Source organism: Diprion similis, chromosome 3 (assembly GCF_021155765.1).
Source record: "Diprion similis isolate iyDipSimi1 chromosome 3, iyDipSimi1.1, whole genome shotgun sequence".
Classification (NCBI taxonomy): domain Eukaryota; kingdom Metazoa; phylum Arthropoda; class Insecta; order Hymenoptera; family Diprionidae; genus Diprion; species Diprion similis.
Genome location: NC_060107.1, coordinates 9,896,316 through 9,919,882, shown reverse-complemented (window position 1 = coordinate 9,919,882; position 23,567 = coordinate 9,896,316). Strand labels below are relative to the sequence as shown.

The following is a 23,567-nucleotide window of genomic DNA, read 5'->3' as shown; positions in this document are numbered from 1 at the left end:
GATTGATCTAAAACAAAATACTCCAACAGGATTTTGAAGTATAATATATTGAGTAGTTCGCTGCGTAGGGAATTTTTATTTTCTATTAACGAAACGGTGAACGTTTCGAGTTTAACGATCGTTTTCCGGTCTTTGAACACCTTTTTTGGACCATAAATAAATGGACAATTGAATTTAACAAAAAAAAGTAACGTAACGACGGAGACAAAATGTACAAAAACATTGTTTCCAAATTTGATAAAAATTAGTCGTGTCGTTTTCGAGATATCCTAGGTACGGACTCGGAAACGTAGTTTCGAGATGATCGAGATTAAAGTTCGGCGAATCGCAACTTCTACAATTCTTTGAATTTCATTATGCAATTCACACGCAAATCGATTTTTAAAATATTCTACTCGAATGTGCCTTTTTAAGCTTGCGTCATTACAAAAGACGCACGGCTAATTGTAAGTAAGCGGAGAGGATTACAAGCGAAACACGTTAAACTAAAAAACAGACAGACAGACAGACAGACGTGCGGCCCTGGCCTAAATGCAGTTTTAGAATTCTTTCCGAGGGTAAAGGACGATTGGAAAAAGTCGGGCTTGATGTGGAGAAACGGAGCGACGAGGGAGAAAAGGAGAAGCTCGGAGCTTTTCACAAGCCTTTGCCGAAGGAAGAATGCCACTTCTTTCGAATATACGTACCTACCTTCGATCGAAGTAAACGGCGATTTGTTTCCCTGCTCGCGACATTAAAAATAGAGAAACAGGAATACGCGTATTTTCTGCACATTTTTCTTTTTACGCTCCTGCGAGTGTTTTTCCATCGCTCCGATACGTGCTTCTGAAATTCTATTCTCTATTTCTAGATGGGACGAAAAATATACGGTGAAATGAAAAAGTTGATATTTTATATCGACTTGTATATCTATACTTTTTTTTGTACATTATATATATGTATACCGGATTCGCGTAGGTGTTTATTTTCTCGCAATATTCTCACGCGTATTTTTAGACCCCGTGCTCGAAAAAATCTCGAATCTAACGTTTACTTAACCCTGGAAATTAAATTCCCACTTCCGCAGGCTTGTAGTAATAATAATATTAACAACAACGATACTCATGAATGTCATTGCTGCACTACTCGCTTCGGATGGACTCGAGAGCTCTGGTTCAGTTGAAATAGTCTTCGTGTTTAGTTAATCGGTAAATTTAGACCGAAACTGTACGCGTATAACTACCAGTCATGCTTCTACCCACGTAGGTGGGTCTGTAGGTCGAGTGACGCAAATCCCGCCTGCCTTAAAACGGGAAAATGCTTCAACTGCTGCCATTTTTACGTACCTATCATGTAGGTGCGGATACTCGAAGCGTTCACGTAACCGTGAGACCAATCATGGAAAAATTGGTCTCAATACCGCAGGATTGCAATCCTGCAGTGCTTGTCTCGATACTGTGCGGTAGAAAGTACAAAGAACATACTTTTCAGAGGGAAAAAGCTCACCAGAAAATATCTCTAAACGTTCGAATTTAGTCTCGTTTTCCAACTTGGCCGAGAAATTCATCGTGAGATTTTTCTGGGAAGTTGGAGAAAATTAGTGATTGATCGATTTTTCTACAGCGATAATTGAACGAGGAGATGCGTAACAGCGTTCGCGGTTGATTGGATTGAAATTGAGTTCAAGATCGATGGCTCCTTTCTCTTTAAAGTTCTTTTTTTTCCAAGTATGAGTTGATTCTTGTCAGGTTAGTTAAAGCTTTTCGCTTTAAACGCGTAATTTTATAAGTGATTGTCTCGCAGGTGTTAGAAATATGCGATATTGTATCAGTTAGTTGACTTTGTCTTACTCCGTTCTCTCTCTCTCTCTCTCTCTCTCTCTCTCTCTCTTGACTGTCAAGTTTTCAATTAAGCTCATGAAATCTTATGACATGGAAGATCTTGTACCTTGTAATGAAGGTGGAAAAATTGTTAGACGTAACTAGTCCTAGTGGTATCGTAATGTGCAAGCGTCACTTGGAGTGGCTCGATGCCAGAGTATCTAATCTTGAAATCTTGAATCCAGAGTTGAGAGATCCAACCTTGGCTTATGTAGGCTGACGAAATTTCCGTCAGCCGGTGCATTCTATAAATATATGATCTTGTGCGTACGCCTATCTATACAGAAACGCGTTCCTCCTTCAACCTTCGCCGATATTTTCACAAGAATATTACTATACATATATTCAACACACTTCGGCGGTACCGTTGATTGAGTCTCAGTTTCCATCTCGCGCTGTCTCGATGTACTAAAAAAGTTTCAACCAACATCCAATTCATCGACTGCGCAACGCTTTTGCGTCTGATGGATAAGAGGATGATCTATGTGATCGATACCTCATTCAGGGAAGTTACTGGCCACACGATGACAGACAAATAAATTGAACATGAACTTTCAACTTGTCCAGGAAGGCCATCGACGCCATGACACGTCTGTATGCCGTACCATCCGAAAAGCTCCGGGTGTGGACTGCCTGGTTGACCAAAGTTGGAGAACGAGCTGAGGACTGGCAATGGTGGTTACGGGCCCAGATTCGACTCACAGCGAGAATCAGCAACCGTCTTCAACGTGCCTCTGCCGCTTTGGAGGGGGATGAAAATGGGACATTGGAGCATGGAGATGATCTCTTTGAAGAATTTGAGGTACCGTTAGCAGATAAGTCGTGACGGTACTGGATACAGATTCGTTATCGACACTTGACTCAGCCAAGACACAAAGCTTTTTGTAGAATGTTCGAGAATGAGGGGATATCCCTTCTGATAGACTTATTATATCGATCATCCGATCATTTCGTTGATCTATCTTACTAGTAATTTACGTTGCTTTACCATAGTTTTAACCCTCATCCGGTGAAATTCATCGATCTTACTCAATGAAGAAAGCATCTCGCTGATGCAATTTCAAGATTTTGACCGATGAAGGTTGAAACTATGGTAAAACAGAGCACAATACCGAGGGGTTTTGACTGATAAGGGAGGAAACTTTGGTAAGGTAGGGTGAATTGCCGGTAAGGTAGAGCAATGAAATAACCCGATGATCGATGAAGTTTGTATCTTGGCTAAGCGAAGCGTCGGTAACGCGTCTGTATCCAGAACCAGAACTCTATCTACTACCATTTTAAAAATTGTTCTCAGAATATAGTATACCTACATATAGATTATTGTGCTTGAAAAATTTGTGACAAGTACCGAAAAAAATTTAAATCTGACAGCGATACAAAAAGAAGTAAACTAATATAACATCGAAATAATTTTTTTAAACGATTCATTCTAATGTAAGTAGTTAGAAACACTCTTGGGGAATCGGAGATGTGCTCGATAGTTATGTAAAGTAACAGAAACGCCGGAGTTTGGGTTCAGAATGTACCAAATTCCAATTCTCTGCTGATTATGCACATGACTTGTTTTTCCCCATACAAAGTTCATCATCTTTTCTGACTATACTTAAATGACTAATTAGAATTTGAGTAATAATTAGTTTTTTTTAGTGAATTTAGTGAATCTAGTATGATATAGGAGACTAGTATGTATCGGCTGGTTAAATTGAGACATTGAATCGGAGTAAAACGCGTCACAGCTTCTCGTAGAGTTTATTTAGAATTCGAGTAAGATCTTCCAACATCTTCTACTGACCGCCAACGCCGATTCAAAACTAGACAACAACTTACGCAAGGCAATATTTTACGCGAGAGGTGCTGTCCAGAAAAGATTCCTGAAATAGAGTTGGAGAACGAGAAGTAATAACAATAATAATAATAATGACAAAGAATAACGAAGAGAATTATCTGGAACCGTAAACATAACGTTCGACTGTTTGACTTGCCTCTTGACAAGATCCTAACACTTTCCACTACATATTACACAAGCTTAAAAGTGAAGACAACCATTTCAACAATAAAATTCTAACTGTTTGTATTTCCGAAGAAAGAAGATGCCTTGGCAGTTGACAATGGCCAGGGTGAACCGGAGAATCCACCGGAAGTCAGCTCTACTTCACCTGAACCAGAATCCACTCCGAACGTAGAAGAGACGTCAAAAGAGGCTGGAGACACCGAGGAATCAGCGGTAAATCCAGGTGAAGGTGCAATTTTGAGAGAAGGTAGCAAGCTTAGCCAATCAGGTGACTGGAACTGTTGCGAATTTAAGGAGAAGCTGTAAGTGTCTTACATTCTGACTTCTGCTTTTTGGTTGTTTTTGGTATCGAGGTTATTGGAATAGTCTATCAGCTGGTTAATACCTGATACGTTGGATTGATTTTGAGCGTTGTTTAAATTTTTAATAGTTTTTATGTATTTGGTATTTATTTTTTTGTGATTTTTTAAGAACAAACATGAATCCATTATCCCATCAGTTCTTGCAAAAGCTTTCGCGCTTTGATTTCTGATATGCTTGACATATTCATGACACTATCCAGCTGCTGAAGGCGGTTGGTTAGCCTGAAAGAATTAGAATATAGCTGTTCATTAAGTGTTCATCAAATTATCACTTCTTTTTTAGAATTACGAAAATAGAAAGTACTAAAATTGTAACAAAAGTTTAGATGTCCAAGATTTGTTTCAAATCGATTCAGAATCGTTGAGAATCTGATAGATATTCAATAATTCAGAATCAACTTCAAACGAAACATCCACGCAATTCCGGTAGTTTCGATTTCTGTATTTTTAAAGAAATCTTGATCGTAGATTTTGAACATGATAATTCCAACAAATACTTGATGGATTTAAGATAATAATTTAAAGAAATCGACTCGATTATTTAAATCGTTCATGAAAACTAAATCGGTGAAAAAAACGTGACTTCTTCCTCCATGAGCCTTGGAAGAAGGGTGCGACATTTTTAGGTAACATTTCCTCACGTTTCCTACCCTTCTGCAGAGAATGTGGACTCTATCCGTGATTTACAGATCTCCTTGGGCTGCAGGTCTTAATATCCAAGACCCTCGGTCTACTGCGTACCTATATCCGTAGGTCAAATGAACCCAGCAATTTGTTCTATTTTCACGATATATTTTTTATCTCCAGAAAGTGAGGCCGGCGAGACGGTGACGAAAAAGGCCGCCAAAGGGAAAAAGACAAAGACAAAGACAAAGACAAAGGTGAAAAAGCAGGGTAAACTGGAACGGAAAATCGAGTACAAGGAAGGGTTTTGGCCGCTCGGGGTTCGCTGGGAGCCCTTTTCCCATACCGGAAAGTGGAAGCCACCCCCTAAACGACAACCCGACGTAAGTGTCTCCTCCCTGTTCAATCCTCGTCCCGCTCCTCGCCGATGGTCCTGGGGACGTTTCCCTCGCACCCCCGCATTCCATCTACATCGAAGCCCGAAGAGTTTCGGAGCTGCTTGTCCCGTCTGGTTTATTGGTTCGAAGACGGTCCTTCGTCACGCTCCCACCTCTGGAGACCCAAACAAAGTCTCATTCCGGAAGAGACGTAGCTAGCTGGATTTTCTACCGGCAATCAGGACGATCCTTCGCATTTATTTTAGAAATTTATTGAAGGATCCTTACGTGAGAAAGTCTGGTATTTAAGGGTTGGGAATGAAATCGTAACGCAAATGAACTTTTGACAAGTCAATGGAAGATTCTTTGGAATAATGAGGAATTTATAAAAGTCACGAAGATCGTATTGGAACTCACTAAAAATCACTTAAGAATGTTGGAAATCACGGAAATCATTCTGATCTTTGTGGGTAAAGGAAAATGGTTTCGATTCAGCAATTTTATATCTATAGACGATTTTTTTCTCAGCACGTACCTTCGTTGATTTCTAATAATTTTGTAAAAATTCCTTAGAACGCTCGGAAATTATTTAAAATCAGGTGTAACGTGAGAAATGAGTGGAAATCTTTCAAAAATTTCGTTATCTGATTTAACATCGTTTTTTTCTCGTTATTACTGTACAGGAAATACCGATACCCAGAACCGAGGAGGAGATGATGGACTTGATCAGAAAAATCAGACATCAAGGAGTGGTTTATCGGAGCTTGTACAAACACTGGTCTCAAACTGCCGATCAAGTAATTTAAATTCTATATTTACCGTGGCGAAAGATGAAAGAAAGAAAAGAAAAAGGAAATTGCCAGATTAGTTACCGTAGAAGAGACTGCTCTCGGAAACCGAAATTATTGACCGGAGAAATTCGAGTTGATAGACGATTTTAGTAAAAAACATCGAAAATTTCAATTCCTTATCACTGAACTATGGATGTTCTTCTGAAAACATTGAAACATCGACGATGAGAACAAGCGAGAAAATTTAAGAAATTTTAGCTACAATTGTGAAAAAGAAAATCGAACGCGAAAAAATTTCAAATTTTAAATCACCATCATCGTTAAAAATAAATATAAAATTTGAGAATCGATTAAAACCATTGATGAATATCGTCCATTTCTAGCTTTGAAAGAAAATCCGCGTTCTTGGCTCAATTATGGTGCAAAAGCAAAAATCTCGAATCGCAAGTCTACTGGTTCTGGTTCAAAATTGAGTTTTACATCCAGGCTGCCTCGCCTCACAAGCTTTCAAGCTGTTATTCGATCGACTATTGTTACTTTCTCATTTAAATAACGAAAAATTTATACGCGCCATTTTATCCGTTCTCTTTATATCCTCTACGTTACATGCTTGCATAAATTTTTACCAACGGGAAATTCTTTCGTTCAAATTGTGTATTCACGAGCTGAAACGATACGTCGAAGGTCTCGAGGTTTTCGCTTTGTAAATTTATACCATTTTTCTTCTATCGGTATATATTCTTATATCTTTGTATCACAGTAAGTGTTTCGTTTTAATAATTTACAAAGAGCGAGAGTCCCTGCGCAGCTGATTTCGAACTTGTATGTACCTAAATCTTCACTCGGGGTATCATCTTTGCTGAATTTTTCAGAGCTAGACGCAAGTTACAGCTGAACAATCGGTATGAAAACTCGACGGTTATTTATTTCATAATTTTTTTCCCCCTCGTTCATTCTTTGAGCGAAACTTTTTTCCTTTCTTAAAAAACAGACAGCGAAAGATTTATTACCGGTTTTTCAATTCGTTATATCTGCATATTACTCACATAATTTTTCATCTATTACTCAATTAACTTACTGTTAAGTTACGAATGTCTCATATCGTAAAGAATAACTTGTATATCTATTGTTAAATTTTCTAATTGTTAGATCGTCAGAATCGTGGCATCGATGTTTCGAATGATTAAAGTGAAGCAATTTTTTTTCGAAATTCTTAGCGATTCTTCGTAACGTTTATATAAAAAAAAAATTTCAAAGATTTTCGTTTTCCCTGACACTTGAAAATCATTTTTATTTTCTCTGGTTACAAGTAAAAAAAAAAAAAATAAACAAGATTTAGAGTATTTGAGTCCTCGAAAACTAAGTATTTCCTTACGTAACCCGTTTTGCCTCCCCCTCCCCCCTCCCCCTCTACCTATAACAACTTCAAAAAGAGATAGAAGAAAAAAAAAAAAAAAAAAAAAAAAAAACAGAATGAAAAATGTGTAAATGGTAGAAAAATATGATGACTTTAAAGTTCTTGGATCGATCGAGCTTTTTGAATTGAAATTCGCTGTCATTAAAATTCTTACTCCGTCCAAATTTGTTATTACACCAGACGACATACATATTTTTGTAAAAATGAAATTTCGGGATTTTAAAGACTAATGCGGGGTGATTTTTTCGTCGATTCCGTTATGCAGGCGGTGAGAGAAATCCTTGGAAGAACTGTGTTGCCAACTAAGCTCGTCTACCCGAATGGCGAAGATGTTCCGTTCAGTTTTAGCCTCGAAACTGATCCGGACATCGGCTACGCGATCGAGCACGACGACGAGGAGGTCCTGCCGGCGGATCCTGGGAGGGAGAGGATCACCCACGATTTTGTACATCTGTACTTCAACCTGACGGACAAGCCGGGGAAAGGAGGAAAGCCCTGGCTGTGACGTAAATCCGATTCGACGTGACGTCGGGCATGAAACGATTGGCTGACGGGTTTAGGGCGGCTTTTTTCGCTCTTCTTTCCCGCTCAGAAGGATCCTGCAGGACTGCGATCCTAATTCGGTTGATTTTCACGCGGGCTTTTGCTTCACCGTGGGAGTATGTCGGCCACTTGATAGACGCGCTTCTTGGGTACAAGCCGCAGTTACGTCGGCAAAACCCGCGATAAAATAGAGCTTAAAGGAGGGAATATAGAGATCCTAGTGGAAATTTTTCTCACAAGATTGACAGTATCAACTTCGTGAAAAACGTTTCAATTCACCGACCATTATGTGGCAGATTTTTTTTTCTTTCGATAAACGATGAAAAAATTTATATAAAAAAAGAAAAAACGAAAAACATAAAAAAAAAAAAAAAATCAGTTATTGTACAACGTGGATAAATAAATTTTTTTTTCTTCTACTAGTCATTTTAGACAACAGTAGAGTACTTTTTTTCTATCAAGATTGGAATTAACTGCAAGGATTACGGCGAGTAATATGAATTTTCTCTGCTTCTTTGTGAAAAAAAAAAAAAAAAATTATTTCACTCCGTTGAAATATCTTGATATTATTAATACCGTAATTTTTTTCTCGCATCTTTTAGTCAATAAATTTAGTTTTGATAATAATACTGAAAATTCAGTGTGATAAAGTTTGAGTAATGATTGCACCGTTTATCTTGAAATAAATTTCAGATATATAAATTTCCAGTCAATATGCAAGCGAAGAATAATGAGGAAGAAAAAAAGTAAAAAAAAAAAAACGGAGCTTAGAATTCAAATGGAGAAGCGTTGAGATAAGAACGTGACTGCTGGATGGTCGGTGCCGATTACGCGCGTTTTTCTGCCCCCGTGAATATAGTCAGTGGTCTGAATTCACCCCGAGTTCGGTGTCCTATAACCCAACATCCGGAGTTCAACGGGGCGATCATTAAGCTTCGAAAAACTGCCGCCACGCCGTCCCTTGAGGTTTGGAGAAAAAAACGTGTTGGATTTAAATTTCGGATCGGTCCGAGAGCCAGCCTCGTCGTTTCGCTGCTCGTGCAGTTCCAATTCCATTTACTAGTTGTAGGTACAAGCTCCTCGCACATTCGATGCCCGCCCACGAATTCGGTCGACAAAATCGAGACACCCACACAGGGGATTTTATTACCGCTAAAAGTGACCGTATTTTCGTTCTTAGGCAACGAGAGGTTGTACCGAAGAACATCCGGTTTTAGACTGGCCATGAGCCAGACTCGAACTTTTCGTTCTCACAACGCAGGTTACAAGTTCATGGAGAAACAGAATAATATGAAATTCGAATTTCCGGATCAACGATTTTCAAGCTCTTCGAACATGTTGGTTGCTTGAATATATGACGCCTTTTTAATTTTAAACCACTAAAATGGAGCCGCCATTACAAATTTTTGAATTCTCATCTTGGGTTTGGTATCGGTGAGCTAAAAAACTGACGCCTACTAATTATTACCGAAATCAGAGTGTTTTTTATTTCAATTGCATCGGTGAATGCGAAGGCAAGAAATTTAAATTGAAAAAACAATCCATCTTTTACGTGGTGAAAATTTTTCACATCCGCGGTCTGAATTTGTTTTTAATTTTTGTCGGGAGTTTTTTTTTTTTTTTTTTTTCTTTCTTATTGTTAAGCCTTTTTAATCTCAATTGAGATGAATTTTAGCTGCACTTTAGGTGTATAAAAATACACAAAAATGGTACAGAAGACAAATATGTTTTTTCGTAATTTTTAGTTTTTACATTCTCAAGTTACATAGAAACTCGAATATTATTTTACATATTGTGATATTAGGTTTGGCGATAAGAGGTTCTACTTTATAAGGTGGATAGATTTGATATTTTTCAAGGTTTTTGAGTAGCTTTGATCTTTGTTTATCGTAAAGTGAACATTGAAAAATGACATGATTTAAATCTTCGTCGTAAATATCGATGAACATTCGATCAACAGTTACTATGAGCTCTCTGCTGATTGTGAATCTTTTGTTGGCATACCAGGGCTTACGATTTGGGTGCTTAGGTTGGTATACTGGAAAGTTTTAGTGAGAGCATTGTGGAAAGTGGAATCTGCAGCTACGAGTTAATTGCACTCGATTCCTTGCTATCTTGCTGATACAAATGATGTGCATATTTCGTGATGCTTCTCGGGTTAGAATTAAGTGTGGTTGAATGTCAAGGCTAATCGATTTCGTATAATATTCAGTGACTAAGTGCCAAGCGTTTAGGACATGTGATTAATTTAAATTTTTTATCGCACCAAATTGATCAGCGAATTCGAACCTTAGTGACGGAATCAAAATGTAATCTCGTGTCTACGATAGAAATGCGATAACGAGGGCAAGCCTGTGAAATTAAAAATTAAGATGATCTCTACTTTTGGTACATATTATCTTTCTCTGTCCCTGGAATAAAGGAAAATTCCTTCAATCCTTCCTGTCAACTTAAAACTAGTCAAATTTGAATAAGAATTATTCGAACTGTTCCCGAATCGTGTGGAAAAGCGAACGGACCGATCCATCATTTCAAATTTGATCCATGGTTCGGCTTTAATATTCTCATGTCTGGTTCCGCTTTGAGGAAATTCAATGGCACTGTAATAGCCTGATTCAATTTTCGGCAGTACTAACCGTAGAGTGTTTCTGAAATGAGGGATGAAACGGCTACGTTATAATCGATGCGTTCCATTTCAAAATTTTTATTCAGACTAGTCAAAGTCGCTCCAAAAAACTTTCAGGGATTGAAAATCGAGGCGTTTGATTTTACCTTACGAGTAAAAGATGAGATAAATATAAACACAAATATAAAAGAACATCGAGGTATGAAATTGAAACGATGAAGGACTCGAGGGAACTTCCGGTGAGACATGGTGTACATTTATTCGGGGATCACGAGCAAAGTGCCCCGATGTGACGATTATGTCCGGAGTTTCGGAGTAATTTGGGACGGAGGTTGAAGGGTGGTTCGCTAACGAGGGTGAGAGAGTGTCGGCCTATACATTCGAACTTGTGTTCGGCAAATCAGGGGCGGTTTTTCCCACGGATTTTCTCCTTCAGGCGGGAATTAATGTCTCCATAGAATGTTGCTTCCTCATAACCGTGACTGTAAGTACATAATATTTTGGTTTGGATATATTTCACTCGATGTAACATCGTTCATGACTTATTCGCCAAATTCTCTCCCGCAAAAATTTGCTTGCTCTTCTCGTGAACTTTTTCAAGTGGATATCCTTGAAGGCTGTTCTCCAACAATTCTTGACACTCTCTCGCCTGAATATTATACATATACAACAAAAAAAAAAAAAAAAAAAAAAAACAAGAAAAAGAAAAACATCAAACTCATTCGCGCATCACCGAAGTAAACAGCAGTAACAGAAATTCTAGTGCCATATGATCAAAGCCTGTCAACGAATTACGTAAATATTATCTACGACTGCCTAGTTTCGCTCGTCGTGCACAGCTGCGCTCGAAAATCCATGGGATGAACTCTTTTTGATACAAAAATTTCCATCACAGTAACGCTGTAACAGAGAAAAGGAATTATTAGAGTCCCTGCAAAACAGAGTCCGGTCAATTGCTTTCACCTTCGTCGCCATTTTCTGACTTTCATTTTCGTAGATGGCTTTCCACTTTTAATTGTGATAAGCTTGTAAAATTTTTGATGTTTTCATTTATAGTTTTAGAAAAACACGTGACTAGACTTTGTTCAAGAAAAAAATTCAGATTTTAAAAGTGGATATATATATTGAAATGTGCAAATTGATTGAAAATTTGGACTCAACCGGTGAAACTCCTTCGTCCACAAACACTATATGTATTTAAATAGTTTTTTCATTTCTTGTTTTTTGTAGTATTCTGGCAAAAATTTTTTCCGCCAAACTCGGTCAATTTTCTATCATTTTCTACGACCTTGTATTTGTCTTAGAATTTTTCATAGATTGGACTTTTTTTTTTTCCTACTTCTCCCTAATTCAATGGCCATAATTTCAGTAAAAGTTCATAATTTTTCACAGAAATTTGTACTTTTATACGAAAAATACAATGATTTTCAACGATTATTTCCAATCTTTTTACTTTTATACGATTTTCTCATATTTTCTACGATTTTCTCCGACCCACTATTTTTCGTAGTTTGACGTCGAAATTGTTTTCGCCAGGGTAGGCGCGCCATTTAAGGTCACGTAGTATTCATGCCTTAACCGACCGAGCAAACCAACCCTTTTCTTCCTATATGAAATAAACAAACGAACGAAAAGGGTTCAAATTTTGACGGTGCGTCGTTTGTTTCGTAGCGGAATTCAGGAAAGTTACTCATATGCCGAAAAACGTAAAAAAAAAAATGCGTGCTTTTACTGACGCGTGTTACTATTTCCACATTTTCAAAATTTCATGGGACAAAAAGTGCATAACTCAGATACTCTGCGCAATTCCTGAAAGAATGAGGAGTAAAACGATTCATCGTGAGGCTATTTTCATGCAATATTTAAGTCGCTAGCCCAAAACTGGAAATTCAAATAACAATTAGTAAAGCCGAGCTTTCATTGTTTGGCCGTGAGCAAATTATCTCAGCTATGCACTTTTTGGCCCCTAAAATACAGGAAATGTGGGAATAATAACACGCGGCAGAAAATCAAATATATTTCCGACGGAATTTCGCTAGAAAAAAGTGTTGCACCGTCGAAATTCGAACACTTTTCTTTCCTCTGTTTGTTTAATACATAAAAACAAGGGTGAGTTCGCTCGGTCGGTAAAAGTAGGCGTACTGGATAACCTATAAGGGGTCTACCCAACTGATGATAAAAAAAAAGGGTTTTTTCAAAAATTTTTTTAACAAGTTTCGACTGTAAATATTGATATAGGCTTTGTTAGGCTTAATAAATACACTCTCAAGGTACATAAAAAAAAAATTGTTGCATTCATTTCAATCACTTTTTATACACGAAAATCGTAGTTGATAATCAGTCTGAAAAAAGGCATAGGTCTGTGGTGTTGATGATTTCTCGGAGATGGTAAACCTGCAATCAAAAAATCGAACGGTCTTAGATTCAGCATGTTAATAGCCTTGGAATAAATCATACATTTTTTCAAATTTCGATTAAAACTATAATGTTTTACAAAAAACGGCCAAAAAGCTGTATTTTTCAACTGTTTCAAAAAACGACCCCCGTTCCGTTAATTTTGCAAATATAAAAAATCGTATGATTCATTCCAATCCCATTAACACGCTGAATCTAAGTCCGTTCCATTTTTTTTGTTTCAGATTAACCGAGATCTCCGAAAAATCATCAACACCGCAGACCCACCTTTTTTCAGACTAATTTTCAACCACGATTTTCGGGTATAAAAAGTGATTAAAATCAATAAAAAAAAAATGTTCATATAATTCAAGAGTATATTTATTAAGCCTAACAAACCTTGCATCAATATTTACAGTCAAAACTTGTTAAAAAAAAAACCTTTTTTCTTGCTCGTCAGTAAGGGTAGTAGACCCCTTAAACCTTAAAAATCAGTCCGCATCATCGGCTCGATCAGCGGCTCGTAGATCGAGACGAGAGTGCATCGAGATCGTAGATCACAGGAGGAGCATGCGATGTGGTTCGAGGGCGAAGCTTCGGCGAGCGCAGGCGCCCCCTTTCCGCCCCCCTTTCTCATCCACCCCCACCGGCTGGTCGACGGTTCGCCAGCGTGACTAGGCGGCAGGGTTCGGGGCATTTGGCAGACAGTGCCACTCCAGGACTCCGGTGCTCTGGTCCAGTTGGCTCCGCAGACGTCGGTTGCACCCCCGACTTGCCCTGAACGGCGACGCCTCGACTCGACGCGAACCGGAAGCCGTCGAAGCGCCTCACTTGACTTCCAGCTGCGATAAAGTTCGCGCTAAAATCCGCGCCCGGGTTTAAACCGACGAAATTTATTTGCAAAACGGAACGCGTCAGGTCGTTTAGATTTTACTTCCGTTCGACTTTGACTTCTCTTTTTACACTTGCCGCATTTTCTTTAAGCTCATTTATTTTCTTCCAAGAAAACAAAGCTTGGTTAATACGCGCGCGATGCCCTCGGGACATGCTGCTCTTCTTCTTATTCTACACACTTTCAATCTTCTCTTCTTGTTACTACTTCGACTTCACTTTGCCTCGGCTTAAAGCGAACCCAGTTACCCCAAAGTCGACGAGAGCTTGCGGGAGACGAGGGAATTTAAAATATACTTCAAGTTCGCCGATTTTCATCCCTCTCTTTATCTCTGTCTTTCTTTAATTATTTCGCTTCTTTTCTTCGTTATTCTACTCCTTGTTTGCAAAGTTACTCAAAACTTTTCAAAGTTCCACTTTTTCCGCTCTCTCTCTCTCTCTCTCTTTCTCTCTCTTTCTCTCGTTCTTTCTTTCATGCTTTTTCTTTTCTTTCATTCTATCACTTGTGATAAAAAAGTTCTTCGACGAAGATAAGAGGGAAGAGAAAATTCGCCAGCCGGTATACCGGCTGTGCTTCGATCGTTTTCACACTTCTGTTATCTTTTCCTTCTCCATGCATCTTCCGTTCCTTTCGTCTTTATGATCCGCCACACCCGTTCGTCGCCGGGATTTTATTGTGACGCTCGCTCGTCCATTTCTGAGTTGAATTCGCGTTTTTATTCTTTTTTCTTGTCGGTTTTTTATTCCGAAATTTCGAAAACCGAAAACGACCTCCGGATTTCAATTATAGAAAAGTATTCGCTGACGAAAGTCTTCTCAGATTTTTATCATTAGTTTCAACTTTCGATCGTCTTAAGCTTGATGGAAAAAATGAAAAAAAATTATCTCGGCTGTCGATGAACGCTTCAATTATGGATATTCACTCTAAAACTGTAAGACGATTAGATATTTTGACAAATTTACTTTCACATACCTACAACCGTGTCCGAAATCAACCTGGAATAAAGTTTCTCTTAAAAAATGTCACGACGAAAGTTTTTATGATTATAATCGGTTTCTAACACGATTTAAAACTTCACGGATAAATAAGCGCGAGATCTTGATTCACATAAATTTGAAGTAAGCCGGATGAAAATCGGTGCAATTTTGTGACAAGTGATGGAAAAGTGAGTTTGAAAATTTTTCAAACCTGTGGTTATTATAATAAAAAAAAAATTTGCTTAATCGTCGTTGATAAACTTCTGGTAAATGAACTTTCAAAACCAGTACGATTTGAAAAAACAACAAAAGAAAAACCAAAAAACAAATAAACATTATACAAACATTGTGAGAATTTGAAACAAGTGAATAGAAATAAGTTTTGCCTAATTTTTTCTTTCCGTTTTTATTTTCTACGTTTTTTTTTTCCCCTCCTCTCTAATCTCACGCAACGTCAAGCTATTTGCCTAATGTTGATTGACTCATATATCTTCCAGCCACGTTTACAAGGCTGTTTCAGCTCGCACCGCGTTAATCCCGGTCCCTCAGGAAAAGAGCTCACGCCGGATTATCCCGTTCTCATCGCGGTCCCATAATCGCTGGCCGTTAAAGAGACGAACCTAATTATGATTAATAAAATAGGTAAAATAAAAAAGAAAGTGGACATAAGATATTAAAAACAGTGCTGCAGTTTAAAAATTTTTTTTTCGATATTCTTCTGAATATCATCATCGTGTAGTAGATCGATCGATCCCTGTGCGAGCTAAGCAATCATCGAGTTTAATAACCGAGAGTGATGAAACGCACTGCGAATAAACCAGATTACGGACCGTGATGGTGTAAAATTATCTAAAAGAGAAAGTAAAAAAAAAAATCAACAGTGAGAGAGAGAGAGAGAGAGAGAGAGAGATAAAAATAAACAGGTTTGTGCGGCGGGATTGGATTCGATTGAAAAATGAAGGGGTTAAATGCAGGGTTTATGGGGGATGAAGTGGACTCGTGCAGATAACGAACTGCAATCTGCTGGTGTAATTTCTTAAGGTTCGTATATACAATACATATTAAACTGGGTGAATATTGCTGGGAAATAGTAAGAAGAATGTATTTTTCAATGATAACAAAAACGGACGATAAAAGATAGAAATAAAGGGGAGAAAAAAAGAAGTTAGGAAGGAGTTGAGAAAGGAAGAAAAATGGCTAAATTATATGTCCTGCGATGATTACACAGGAGATTTTATGCACTGTCGGGAAGTAAAATTGCGTAGGGAAAGAAACTGCGGTGCATAAATCTTGTTTATAACCAGAGTTCGTGCGGAATCTTTCGCGGAAAATCTTAATCAATCATAATGCGGGTGGTTTTATTTCACATTATTCTATAACACAGTTACGACTGTTTCTTTTCTTTTCTTTCTTTTTTTTTCCTTTTTCCTTTTTTTTTTTTTTTTCTCTTTTTTAATGTCATTTACTCGAAATAATGGTTACCGTCTATCGCTCGAAGGGAAACGAAAAATGAGAGAAGATAAATTGAAAAAAAAATAATGACGTTGCGAACGGAAAAAGATAATCTGCGCGCATTTGTTTGCAGAATGTGGCGTTGCACGTATTTCAAAACGAATGCTTTTTCTCGAAAATTTGCATGAAGGAAATGCGAGATATTATACTTCTATATACGAAGGGGAAATAATCTCTGATTCCCCTTGTTCTCGGCTAATTTGAATTTGTGACATTTTATGAACCTTGAAAATTTACCGCTTATATTTTTCGTTCTCTTCAGTTTCATTGTTCAACTATTTATACTAAATGTACATCATTATTTGCGGTTCTGGGTGAGGGATATAAAAAAGCAAATCGCTGCACGCATTAACAATTTGAAAATAGAATAATTCCACCCTCGAATTAATATATTGTAATTACTATTCAGATTGAATTACATTGCTTCGAAATTAGCAAGAAATGAAAAAAAAAAATCAAATCGTTGTTCGCTTAAGAAAAAAACCCATAAAACCATTGACTTGGGGGTGAATTCGTGCCATCAACTTTGTTCTATCGGAATTTACTGACATCTTTGAGTCGGGGGTAGAAATTTATCTCTAAATTGTAGGTTTCAAGGGCTTCTCTCCGTAATAGAATCCTCGTTCATTTTTACTTCTCAAGTTTTATACCACATATGAAACAAAAGTAAAACCCGTTAGAACGATCCAGTCGCGAAAAACTTCGCGTCACATCTACGTACTTTGAAGTTATTTATCTTCTTCGTTTTTTTCGTAAATTGTATGATTGATGAGCTTTAGGAAAAAAGTGTGCATCAATATGGAGATTTGTAAGATTTGTTTTTTGTTTTTACAGTGAAATTCACCCGGAATTGAACAGATTTTGATATTTGAAGGAAAGGAATGTTGTAATAATCCTGCTGAAATTCCAGTCTTCATTTCATTTTGTTCCCTCCTGATTCCACATTCATTTTTCGTCACCAAAGATCGATGAGAATATATGCTTAGAATAAATCGAGGCGGTTTGAAATTTGAAAGAATAATTCGTCATTCGTGAGTACATGTGTATGTATAACTAAATCGAAAGAGGGAAAAATCCGTGACACCGAAACCTCGTGAAACCCGTTCCACCCTTAATTCCTTATCCCTTTTCCTCGCCCCCAATTCTTTCCGCTCCTTTGCTCCGTTTCGCGATCTTATGGTTCATTGGTCACATCCTTATGATAATTTTAGGAGGGTTGTAGAGCATTGCCTTTCCATGAGGCTTTCAATTTAAGGCCGGGATGGATGGACGTTGAATATGTGCCGTGCAGGGTTGCGGTTCTCTTCGTCGACGGTGGTTTTAAGGTTATAGTAGGTCCATCGTTACCTCCAAGCCGCGAACTGTGGGATGCGGCTTTTCCGGGATACCATGTGTCATGAATTTGAATCAAATTAGCGCCAATGGCGGCCGCTGCCATCGCCATTGCTCGCGAATTGCCCACATTGATATATTACCGATACCGAAATCAATATACCGGTCTTATGTCTTCACCACACTCAGAGAAAACTTTTTGCTTTTTAATAAAAAAAATTAATTTTCAGACGTATTTTGTAGAAAATTTTCTCCTAGGAAGGCAGTATATTGTTGTTGAGTAACAAAGTGCGTTTATATTCCACGTTGATTTTAAATCTTGTCGAATTTTGTAAATTTTCAATTTCTTTTTCCACCTTAGGTCAGATTTTTACACACTTTTATAATTTTCCACAATTTTTTAACGGTACCATCGCTTTTCTCATTAAAAAACGAAGAAAATGAAGAGAGAAAAAATTCACCATTTATAATAATGACAATCAATGCACCAATTTAATGAATCAACACTTTTCTCGTGGTATTATCATAATATTCAAAACTCCTCGTAGATTCAACCGAATCGTTTTATATATTTCACTAAATCTATTCGGTGGATTAAGATTAGTAAAATTTATCAAATCATGAGGGCTATCAAATAATATCTTACATCGTGAATCTACTAAATTTTGATTGAATGATTTCACTGTGTAGAACTGATTCGCAATTGCAGCAGAATCCATAGGATTCTGGTACCAAAACTTTTCTTTATAGACATTACTAAACCATTTTGTTTTCTGCGCACTACAAAATCAACTAAACTGTTAGTTTGTGCGAAAATAATGTTTGGTCGGATGTATATTAACCGTTAAATTTCGTTTCCATGACCAAATGGTCGTTGGGACCAAATTTTTTTCTGAATGCTAAACTCGTTCGTGTCTTCAGTGAGAAGAATTTCATGTTTTATAATTGTTGGGAAATTCTAGTAACGTGCAGTCGTTATCGCCACAGTAATTATTCAAATATTGTTGCAATTAGAAAAAATTTTGAACACTAGTAACTATCCACTAGGATGATTGTAGCTGTCAGTAGGTACTTGAATTTCTGCAGGTGATTGGAACATTAGAACTGTTTGTTTAGTTGGATGAGTTTTTTCAGTTACTGAATAATGGTAATAGTTACAAAAAAAAATATATCGCAAGTGACTTTAATTGCAAAGAATAGCAACGTAAAATGAATTTCTAATTACACTTACAAAATTAATTATCATTTCGTGTCCAGAACTATATTTCTTGGTTATGGCAAAGAGTGAAAACCAATTGAGGACTGTATAACACCACCACACTTAGAAATTTCAAAATATTTCTAGAGTAGAAAAATTCCTGTATAATCGATTCAAACCGATTCAATTTCATGAAGAAAAGCAAAATTGTTGCTAAACATATAAGTATAAAAATTGACAGTTTCTGTTCCACATACTTCGGGATTTGAAATATTTTTAAAATTCGCGGTTTTTTTTTTTTACGCAAATAAATTCTTTAAGACTGAACTTTAATTTCGAGTACAGTTCGAGGAGAATTTTTGCCTTTTCAATTTCACAACCGGATCACAACCTCCAGTGTATTAAATGATTGAATATGCAGAATTGTAATTCTGCAACGTTTATGGAACTGCACTGTGAATCGCGCGTAATACGTAGTTGAGTGCGGCACCGTGTTTTGAGGGTTGCTTTACAGTCGTTACAGTACTCAGGCGTAATTGTGCCTGCAAACGAACGGTTTGCTCAAGGCTTTGTAAAATGACGGATAAAAAGAGGGGTTGAACTGCGAGTTGTTTTAATTACATGTTAGGTAATCAGTACAGCAATAACAAGAATTCTTATTCCGGCTTTTGTACGCCTTCTGCGATTCAATTTATACGCGCGAACCTCTATATACGTATTTCTCACGTATTTCTGATATCAGGATTCAGACGAGACGGACTCACGCGTATTTTGAGAGATAAAGCGCACAAATTTTCTCAAAAAATTAGAGTATAATCAACTGCAGTTAGACATCATCGGAGAATCGACATTTTTCTTTGAATCAGGTTTACGCGAATCTAAAAAATTAATTCACCTCCGTCTACTTGTAATTTTGGTTCATAAGGTACAATTTTCAAATAATGAAATTACCGACTCACTGTTTAAATAACAATTAAATAACAATAAAATAAATAATATTTCCGGAGATTTTTTCAATGGTTTTTAATTTCAATTTATGGTATTTTTTTCATTCCATTCGAGTTATTACATTGGCTTTGTGAAATTTTGAAGAAGATATTCAACGCGCTTTGTCAAAATAAATATTGGATTTTCAAACTTCACCGACAAATTCAATTTTTTCTTCATACTTTGGAAAGTGACGGGATTCTCGATTGCAGCCTTGCGGACAATAACAGTAATTCACTGTGAGTGGAGCTCGAAAAATTGATGAAAAATGTACAAAATCTGTCGTACTTCCATAAATTTTCCAAACTCTTCCCAACAGAAACACAAGCCTGATCATAAGCCGTGTTATAATTTTCTAAAAGTGTTTTTACTCCAAGAATAACACGTTCAATATAAATTCATAAAAAATTGTTCAACCTAGTAAATATGAATTTATTTTTTTCGTTCTTACACAGATCTTGTTATAAAATATGATCTCTCCCCATATGCATCATTATAACAAAACAAATGACTGAAGCCATATTGATCCTGAAACTAAATGGATAAGGTATTACTCGAAACACTTGAAGCAAATAAAATAACATCAATTTCAGCTTTTTGAAATCGCTGATAATAATCTATATCCGAAAATTTCGTAATGTATAAATAATAACCATGAGAAAATTGAAATAATCGTGTATCCTCAGGTTTTGAGTATTGATAAATAAATAACGGATGGTTAAGAAAAACTTTTCAACAATTAACGCAAAAACGTTTAACAGTTGGGCGAATAAAGGGGGTTAGGGGGGGGGGGGGGGGGGGGGCTTTGGCAGGGAATGGCCCATAAACATTGCAGTTTGCAAAGCGAATCGAATCACGTAGAAACAGGATCTGTTGAGTATAATAAATTTGAATATCGGCAAACAGGGCTGGAAAGAAAGAGGAGAGAGAGAGAAAGTGCAGCAACTCGAGATTCTGAAGGATCCTTATTTTATACAGCCGATATTGTTACCGGAGGGTGAAAGTTTTATAACCACGTCCGCCTGCGCCCGCGGCTTAATCCGAGCTATATCTTACGCATATATCTTCGGGGGTGTGATGAATGGCTCGTCGACTAGTCCCCCAGCTCCACGTTATACCCTGCATCTTCCGGAAGATCCATACCCAGCTTCCCCTTCGGGGTTCACTGTAAATTTTATCACAAACAGTTCAGGTGAATTAAACACCTTCAATTAATACGTTCCACTCGCTTGTCTAACCAGATTTTCACGTCCTTATTGGAAAATGTCCTCGTGACGTTAGAGCCTGATTCTTTTCAGCGCCATTTTATCAACACATAACCTGTATTTTTAATATTAATGAAGGCAAATCGTTATTCTTGGAGTTTTTAATTACTCATGTCACGTTAATTGATCAACAATAATAATTATTGTACCTGTTCTATCATACAAACGCGAAAAAACGCGGTCAACGTTTAGCTGTTGGCTTAGTTGCATCAGTTTCGTTTTCTTCCACCAGATGACGCATTGCACAGTGATAATCCCAATACAGATCACAACACTCAAATCAACATCACGCAAGAAATATAATTCAATGCATTGAAATTTTGTAATTAAGCGTAAACGATCAGCTTATCGCTAATCTCGGCGTCATATTTAGTCAGGCACTCCCACGCTGCATGGAATCTCGGAACTTGAAACGAGAACGAAATCTTTGCCGAAAGTGAACACCCGAAATACATAATTGAATTTATCCCAGGAAAACCGGGTCAGGGTCTAGTTGGTGCCGCATGAATAATTGGTAAACCAGAATATGTATAATACTCACGTACAGTCGTAGGTCGCAATAATTGTACGGAAAGAGGTTCAATTGTTAAATAGTTTATTTCATTAATGAATCATCGCCTGTGTTTCGTACATATATTGTAACTTTGGTTAATTAACGAGTAGCCCAACGTTACAGTCGCTAACTAAACGTAATACGTCGAGATCTGTGTGTGTATGTGTGGCGGCAAGGGAGGGGGGTGGATGTGGTTGCAGGGTTTCAGTGTAGAAATTTTTTAACTTAACTAATATTGCCCCGGGGATACAACAACGCGCCTGATAATTACCGAGGATATAATAAATTAATAACTAATGGCAGCGTGTCTCTAACTTCCGTTTAGGATATATTATATCAGAAGTTTTCTGTGAAACTCGCTGCGTAATGGCAACGATTCAGCATACTAGGCTACGTTTTGTATTGCTTCATATTCAAAATGTTGCCTATTTATTGGCGTTAAATAATGAGTTTCACAGAAAACTCTTGCTCTAGTAACATCATTTCAGGAAGGCAGCTCATGTCCTACACTGTATAGCTTTTGTTCAGAAGCGAAGTACCGTTTTATTGTACTGCAAAATTTTTAGTATACTCCTGATCCTCGATTCTTGAGCTACGAATTCTCGTAGACGTCCGATTGAATGAAATTGAAACGTGACTAGTTTCCAACTTGACGATATATCGCATGTGAACAAATTGCTGCTGATTTGACACGAACAGTGTTTCAAGTTGATGTCTTTTATCCTTTGGAAATGCAGGATAGAGAAATACACGAACTCGGAAAACGCCAAGTATGTGTAATTGCTAACGGAAGAATTCGCTCGCCGACATTTTCTGTAGTTTAATGCGCATGCGCTGCAATCCAAGAGTAGTTATTCGTCAGGGCAGCCAACCACAACGAATGTAACCTCAAAAATTTTGACAATAGTCGCTGGAAATTGTGTTCAACACACCGAGCAGTGAAAATTTTTGAGGTTATATACATCGCGTTGAACTGTTGTTTAAATTTTTGATGGTTGGTTGCCCTGGCAAACAATTGCTCTTGGATTGCAGTGCATGCGCATCAAGCTGCAGCAGGGAAAGTATTATTGAAAATGAGGAAATGTAACACGGAAAAACAGGGAGGAATATGACAGAGTAAAGGTTTTGGTCGAATCATTACATTCTAACCTCAATTGCTGAGTGCGTTTTACTCGGTTTTCAGCCCCGGTTCAGGGGTTGAAATTCACGGATATTGAAATTCATTATTAACCCGGAAGCGAAAACTCGCGGCAGCTTAATTGCATTATGCATTATACTTACTTGTGTATATCCGCAGTTCGTTATGAATCTGCAGAACTTCGTGTTGCTACCTATTCCGCTATATCAATTTCCAAAAGCTACAATCATGCAAAATGCTAGAGTTTCAGCTTTATCATTCGTCGTATCGAGTGAAGTTGAAATTTTAGTTATTTTTCGAATAATTCTAAAACATCAAAAATTCGTTCAAGTCATCTGGAACTCTCGTTGTCCCGAAATATGTTTTTTTTTGTTGATATTATGCGAAGGTTCAGAAGTAAAATACTCAATTTTTGAGAATAGACGGCTAGAGGAAATTCAATAATATCCTTGAGGTCTCAACTTCTCTTCCGGTGAATATAATGTTTAATGATAATGAAAACCTCCCCGGTGATTTTGTCGGACAAGATTAATATGTCTATTAAAGAAGTTCCGGGATTTGACACTGATTGTGAGAAGAAAAATGTTGTCAGCACGGACTAAATTTTTGTAGATCAATGTAGAAGCTGCCGTGTCGATGGTGCGAAGTTGCCTGTTCTTATATATTGATTTAACGTAAAAACTTTTCCTTCGACTAAAAGTTGGATCAC

At 37.4% G+C, this 23,567-nt stretch overlaps 1 protein-coding gene across 1 annotated transcript in view; it reads left to right on the top strand.

Moving 5' to 3' along the window:
• Positions 1–23,567, top strand: part of LOC124404231 — a 37,126-nt gene that overhangs the window by 6,176 nt on the left and 7,383 nt on the right. The window contains exons 3-7 of the mRNA XM_046878203.1: positions 2,427–2,661; positions 3,943–4,099; positions 5,040–5,239; positions 5,917–6,030; positions 7,707–7,995. Of these exons, the coding sequence (XP_046734159.1) occupies positions 2,427–2,661; positions 3,943–4,099; positions 5,040–5,239; positions 5,917–6,030; positions 7,707–7,946 (946 nt within the window). The 3' untranslated portion in view covers positions 7,947–7,995. The remainder of the gene's footprint in view (positions 1–2,426; positions 2,662–3,942; positions 4,100–5,039; positions 5,240–5,916; positions 6,031–7,706; positions 7,996–23,567) is intronic.